Below are 6,817 nucleotides of genomic sequence, written 5' to 3' on the forward strand. Positions count from 1 at the left end.
AGGCCTCTTCCTTCGCCCAGCAAAGGGAACAACATCTGTCTCCCCGGGCCCCAGGGGAGGAGCCACTGTCCCCAGCGGGTGCAGCAGGCCAGGACCTGGGGACCTGGAGCCGAGCTTGAGTCTCCACCTGTGCTTCCACCCATCTTGCTGCTGTACAGGCTTTTAATATAGAAAATGGTTTGTCAACTTTTTCCCCCCTTGTTTATTTATTTTTGCAAGTAAGGATTTTTGTGAGGTCTTTTCATGTTTTGTTTATTTTAAGCTTAATGTGCCCCCCTCTAGCGAACTGATATTCAAATCTAGCTCCCCCCACCCCTACTGATTTGATTCTATTTAGCTCTTCCATCCAGCTGAGATGTGCTTTGGAGTCAGGTGTGGCTCTGGAAAGAAGTAAAAGCTTTTTGTCCTTTTTCATTTAGTCCTGGTGTGGATCCATTTCAGTTTCATACCTGTCCACCCCTGGCCCAACATTTTTCTCATCGGTTTGTTGTTCCTGCTTAGTGTACCTACTTTGAATCAATTCAGTAAGCAGTTCTTGGGCCCCTACAACACGTTTTGTTCACTTTTGTTCCCCTCTTCATGGTTTGCAGAGCATCTGTGATTCTACAGGGTCAAAAAAAGACGACCAGAAAACAAGTGAGAAGAGAGAAAGCTGGACTTGCGGCTAGCAGTCTGAAAGTGAGGTCGGGCCCTCTCTGACAGCAGAGATGTTCTGTGGTAGATGTAACAGGGGAATGAATAAGAAACAGGAGGGTTGAACAGGGGTGGGTGCTCTGCTAAGATTAGTTAACTGTTACCTGTTCCCAGAAAAGGTGGACTAAGAGTAAGGAACAGGGGTCCTGAACTCCAACTGCAAACCAGTACCGGTTGGTGGCCTGTTAGGAACTGGGCTGCACAGAACAAGGTGAACGACAGGGAGCAGAGCTCCATTTTCTGTCAGATCAGCAGCGGCATTAGATTCTCATAGGAGCCAAACCCTATCGTGAACTGCACACGCAAGGGATCTAGGTTACACGCTCCTTATGAGAATTGAATGCCTGATGATCTGAGGTGGAGCTGAGGCAGTGATGCTAGTGCTAGGGAGTGGCTGTAGATACAGAGTAACATTAACAGTGAGGTTCTACTGCACATTACCCCATCCGTGAAAATGTCTTCCACGAAACTGGTCCTGATGCCGAAAAGTTTGGGAAGCGCTGATTTAAAGAGCATGCTGAGATTTGGGGCTTAATCTGGAGGCTTGTAACATTTTGTTATGTAAGGATTGCAGAAAACTTTAACCCTTTATAGCACCCTTATCTGATTCCCTTAAGACCTCAGTGAGGTAGGAAGTGGGGTTGGTAAGTAACTCTGGGAACAGGTGGGGCTTGCCCAAGGTCACACAGCAACTCGCTGGAGAGCTGAGGTACCCAGGGCTTTCCTCTCACCCTTCCTTCTTTCCATAATTGTCTGAAAACCTATTGTGTGGTAAACACTCTACCAGAAGTAGGACTACAGTAATGTACATGAAAGAAGTCCTTTCTGCTCTGGGGTTTCATTCTAAGGCAGATACAGGCACGTGTGCACGCACGCGTGCGCGCGCGCGCGCACACACACACACACACACACACACACACAGATAAACAGGCAAAAAATGATCTGCAAGTTGCAGTGGGGCTAAGAAACCCACTAGCATGGAACCGATTAGAAGACAATAGAGGTGGGGATGAGGGATGCTCTCGACAGGCCGGTCAGGGAAGACTCCTCTTCTGGGATGCCATCTAAGCCAGTCAAATGAGTCCTAGGATGGACATAGGCAGCTGGCTTCCAGAACAAGGAAACAGTAGGTTCCCAGATCTCAAAGCAGCAGTGGAAAAAAGCAGAGAGAGTTGAGATATTTTGAATTAATTAATTAATTATTATTATTATTTTTTTGAGTTGGAGTTTCCCTCTGTTGCCCAGGCTGGAGTGCAGTGGTACACTCATGGCCACCCCAGTGTTGGCCTGATGGGCTCAGGTGATTCTTCCACCTCCGTCTTCCAAGTAGCCAGAACTACAGGGGCACGCTACCACACCCAGCTAATTTTTTGATGTATTGTAGAGATGATGTCTTGCCAAGTTTCTGGGGCTGGTCTTGAACCCGCGGGCTCAGGCAATCTACTCACCTTGGCCTCCCAAAGTGCTGGGATTACAGGCTGAGCCACCAAGCCCAGCCAGTTGAGATAGATTTTAGAGGCAGGACTACCAAGAGCGAGAGAAACAGTAGGACCAGGGTAAGTCTCGGGCTCTGGAAGGAGCAGCTGGTTAGCGGTGCAATTACAGAGTTGGGGACCCCCAGAAGAGAGCAGGGGAGCATCTGAGACTCAGGAGTTGAGTGTTGACCTTGTTAAGTTGAAGAGGCCTATTGATTATCCAAGGAAAGGTGTCATCAGGCAGTTGTAACTGCAAGTCTGGTGCTTGGGGGAGGAGGCCTAGAATGGAGATATGAATTTGGGAATTATTAGTTTGTAGAAGGAATATAAAATCATGGAGTCAGACCAGATCACCTAGGAAAAGGACACAGGGCTGGGTCCTGGGATTTCCAACATTTAGAAGGATAAAGAGGAGGAGCCAGAAAAGGAGACTGAGAAGGAATGTCCAGTATGATGGAGGAAACACCAGGAGAGTGTAGCATCCATGGAGCCAAACAAAGCACACTTTAAAAAGGGACACGTGTTCAACCATGTCAAATGCTGCTAGGGAATTAAACAAAATGAGGACATAGACATGACCACCAAATCTGGCAATACGGAGGGTAGTTTATGACCTCGATAACAGGATTTTCAGTAGAGTGGTTTGGACAGAAGCCTGACTGGAAAGAGTTGAGGAGCAAATGTTGCCTTCTGAATAAAAATGGCAGATGGAGTGATACCCCATCTCTTAAAAAAATGGGAGAGAGGCAGATGGGCCACAACTGAAAAACCAAGACAACCACTAACTCCAGGGAATACAAAAAGTTGTTCAGAGATAGCAAGGCCATCGTATTACACGGCTCAGCTCAGAAGGGCATAATTGCAATCTAACTTGTAATACTGATCTAACCATCATGGCATCATCATGCCAAGAACATGGTGGCTGAAGGGTATATGTGGGAGGGGAGAGAAATTGGTGAAATAACTAACTCTTCTCTTTTTAAATGATAAGTGAATCAAGATTATGAACTGAGGAGGAGATGTAAGAATGGAGAAGGTGTGAAAAGTAGTTTTGGGAAAGGGAACCTCTAAGGGATGGGTGGAAGGGGCACGGGGTGCCTGGGGGGATTCATGTGAAATATGGGGTGATGCATTTGAAATGAAGCCAGCTGCACAGTAGAGACTCTTCCCAGCCAGTGGAGGTTCTAAGAGGGTGGGTACCTCTGGCATCTGTGAAGGTGTGGAGTTTTAGTCTTTTTTTTTGAGTTGGAGTCTCACTCTGTCACCCAGACTGGAGTGTAGTGGCCGCTCCCTGCCACTGCAGCCTTGACCTGCTGGGCTCCGACGATCCTTCCACCTCAGCCTTCCAAGTAGCTGAAACTACAGGCGCGCATTACCACGCCCGGCTAATTTTTGACTTATTGTAGAGATGAGGTCTCGCCAAGTTGCCCAGGCAGGTCTCGAACCCACAGGCTCAGGCAATTCACTCACCTCAGTCGAGTTTTAGACTTTAAAGGGACCCTGATGTGGGAGACTGAGGTGGTAGGATTGCTTGAGGCCAGGAGTTTGAAAACAACCTGGGCAACCCAGCAAGTCCTATCTCTCTATATATTTTTTTAAATTAAAAATGTTTTAAAACTTTAAAAAGCTTTAGAAAACTTCTTTGTAAATCTGGTTAACAGTAGTATTATTAGTGCCAAGTAGCTGGGATTACAGGCATGCACCACCATGCCCAGCTCTAAAACTCTTGAATATTCCATTATTTCAGGCTTCACAACAACCCTAGGAGGTGGGTACTATGATCTTTTACACTGGAGGAAAGTGGGGCACAGAGTGGTCTGGCGAGTCGCCCAAGTCATGAAGTTTCAAGTAACAGAGGCCAGATCCTGCCCCCTGGACTCTGGCATCCCTGTGATAATTGCCCAACTCTGCCGGAGGGTCCTCACAGTCCCCGAGGGCTCATTCCTGAAAAGCCTAGAGTCATGTCCTAAGTGTGGGAGGCCCTTTCTGGGCCGCCCACCCCTCACTGCACTTGGTGGGGAGGGGGCTGCCGTGTCCCCAGGAGCTTCCTTGCAGTACCTGAGCGCACTCTGGATAGGAGGCCAAGAGCCTGCGGGGCCTGGGAAAGCGAGGGCTGTGCACAGCCTGCGAGGCGTGCAGTGGCCAGCCTGAGTTCAAGACCAGAGGGGTGCTCTGGTGGCCCGGAAGAGAGGCTGCAGGTCAAGAACCACCGCTTTCTCGGACTGGGACTATTGAACTATGGCTCCACCCTCACCCTCCAGCAAGCCCAGAACCCTGTGCCTCCCACCCCTCAGCCCAGGCCTGAGATGGCACCAGCCTTGGTCCCCACAGACGAGGGTCCTGGTGGGGGCAGGAACTGGGGCAAGCGGTTGTCACGCTCCCTGAGGCTCTTTCCCACCCTGGAACCTCACTGGGCCGGAGTTCTCATTCCCTGTAGTAGCTTCCTCACTTCGGTTCCTACCTGGAAGGTGATGGGCGACATATCAAGAAGCTGTTCCCAAGGCTCTCAATCTCAGGGCCTGAGACCCTGCTCTGTTGGTGTCGGGGTGTGTGTGTGTGTGTGTGTGTGTGTGTGTGAGATCGATCCTGAGCTTCCCCCAGAAGCCTGCCACGCCCACCCTGTGAGAACAAGCTCCTCCCATTTTGTGTCCGTTCCTTGCTGCCATGACTGTGGCTGTCTTGTACAGAAGGCAGGAATTCCTTTCCTGGTGCAGCCAGTACCAAGCCCTTTGTCCTTGCCACCTTGGATATGTGCCATTCTTGGCTGTCTTGTCACAAGGCTAACTCTCCTGATCAGGTCCTTACATACCTAGCTGTCCCCTGCCCCACCATTCCTGGGCCAGGGTCAGATACTGCTCCTAACACCCAGGCCCTCGCGTTTCTCTCAGCCCCTCCTGACCCCCAGCCTCGTTTGGACAGCCAGAAAGCTCCAGACGGTCTCCAGGTGACCCTCAGTCTGTTCTCCCCGAATTCAAAACGCCGCAGTTACAGTAGTGGCAGTTCCTGTCACACCGCAGCCAGTGACAGCTTGATGGCCCACATCCCTCCCCCACCATCCCCTTCACAGCAAGGCCCACGTGTGTCCCCAGACGCCTGAATCACTGCTGACGGCTTGGGACCTGGCGGCCATGGGCTCCTGGGGAGCCACTGGGGAGGGGGATGACAGCCACGTCTCGCCTCCGAGAGAACACCTGCGGACATAAATAGGCAGCCAGCGAAGGCAGTGGCACAGAGCTGCTGAGCAGTGCTGCACACGGTGCCCACCAGCCTGCAACAGGATGCCTGACACCACGCTGCCCGCCTGCTTCCTCGGCCTGCTGGCCTTCTCCTCCGCTTGCTACTTCCAGAACTGTCCGAGAGGCGGCAAGAGGGCCGTGTACGACATGGAGCTGAGACAGGTACTACCCACCATGGCCCATCTCAGGGCTGCCAGAGTGGGCAGTGCCCAGGACTGGCACCTTGGGGCAGGAGCTAGGACAGGAGGAAGTCGTGGGAGAGTCAGCCTTTAGGGGACATGCCGGGGAGGAGGCAGAATGTGTAGTGTGGCTGGGAAGAGGGACCAACAGGGTTGGTCAGAGGGGACTATGCTTCCGGGCAGGCTAGAAGGGGCTGAAGGAGCTCCTGGATATCATCCCCATTCAGACATGGGATGCAGGAAGGTCAGGAAATTTCTGCCTTCTGGACAAGACAGCTGTAGTCATGGCATCAAGGGGATGCTTCCCCAGTGACTGGGCTTGGGGCTGGATCATGGAGCGTCAAGTGTCAGGCCTCCTCTATGCCCATGAGGACCTCTCTTCTGGATTGGCTGGAGTAGCAGAGGCTCTGTTCTACTTGGCATTCGAGGCTTTCCTCATACATCCCCAGCCTCTCCCAGTCACACAGAAGATGGCCACAGCTCTGAGCTCACCGAGTAGGGGAGCTACCCAAGCATTCACTGTTGGGTAACTAGCCCAGTGCTCTTCTGCTGGATGTGTATTCCATTCCCAGCAGAGTTGAAGGAAATCTGATCAACACATGCAGTATTGCCAGGCTCCATTTTGAGCTGTTGAACAAACCAAATGGCCAGGCAGGCACCCCCACAGCCTATCTACCCTCTGCTAGGCTCCTACAGAGGCTTGAGTCACCTTGAGGTGTCCATGCCCTCTTCTAGGGCCCAGGCTCCTGTCTCTCACCTGGTAGGTCATAGCTAGGTGAGCAGGGGATCAGGGCTCCAATCAGGCCCACCAGCTTGGGCAGGCGCAAGGGCAAGGGAAGAGAGGAGACAGGAAGTGGAAGGAAGGGTCTTGATATGTCCTGGATGGGGCCAGGACCCTCTTCGTGGGGGGTGGGATGGGGGCTTGGGCTAGCTGGAGTAATGTGGGTGGCAGGAAAGTCTGGGACGGGAGGGGATGGCAGCTGAAAGAGTGGTGCACACCTGTGATGGTCCCAGAGCTTAGTAAGGTCTCCCTCGTGCTGTAGTCCATGGGAGACCCAGTCCCAAGTGACCGATGAGGGTACTGAGGACTATTACTGAGAGTTGGTCCTCAATCACCTAAAAACCCGAGGTGTTGAGATACTGACTCCTCGCCCTTGACCGCGGTCGCGGCCCGGGGGGCGCCCCAGCCTCTGCACCCCGCGTCCCGCCCGCTCTCCCGAGCCCGGGGCCCCAG

General features: G+C 52.2%; 1 protein-coding gene across 1 annotated transcript in view; it reads left to right on the forward strand.

The window, feature by feature from the left end:
- The first annotated feature begins 5,402 nt into the window (after positions 1 to 5,402).
- Positions 5,403 to 6,817, forward strand: part of AVP (arginine vasopressin) — a 3,271-nt gene continuing 1,856 nt past the window's right edge. Inside the window, exon 1 of the mRNA XM_021707521.1 lies at positions 5,403 to 5,566. Coding sequence (XP_021563196.1) covers positions 5,447 to 5,566 — 120 coding nt within the window. The 5' untranslated portion in view covers positions 5,403 to 5,446. The remainder of the gene's footprint in view (positions 5,567 to 6,817) is intronic.

This window comes from Carlito syrichta, unplaced genomic scaffold (assembly GCF_000164805.1).
Source record: "Carlito syrichta isolate Samal-C Ts95f unplaced genomic scaffold, Tarsius_syrichta-2.0.1 Scaffold120447, whole genome shotgun sequence".
Classification (NCBI taxonomy): domain Eukaryota; kingdom Metazoa; phylum Chordata; class Mammalia; order Primates; family Tarsiidae; genus Carlito; species Carlito syrichta.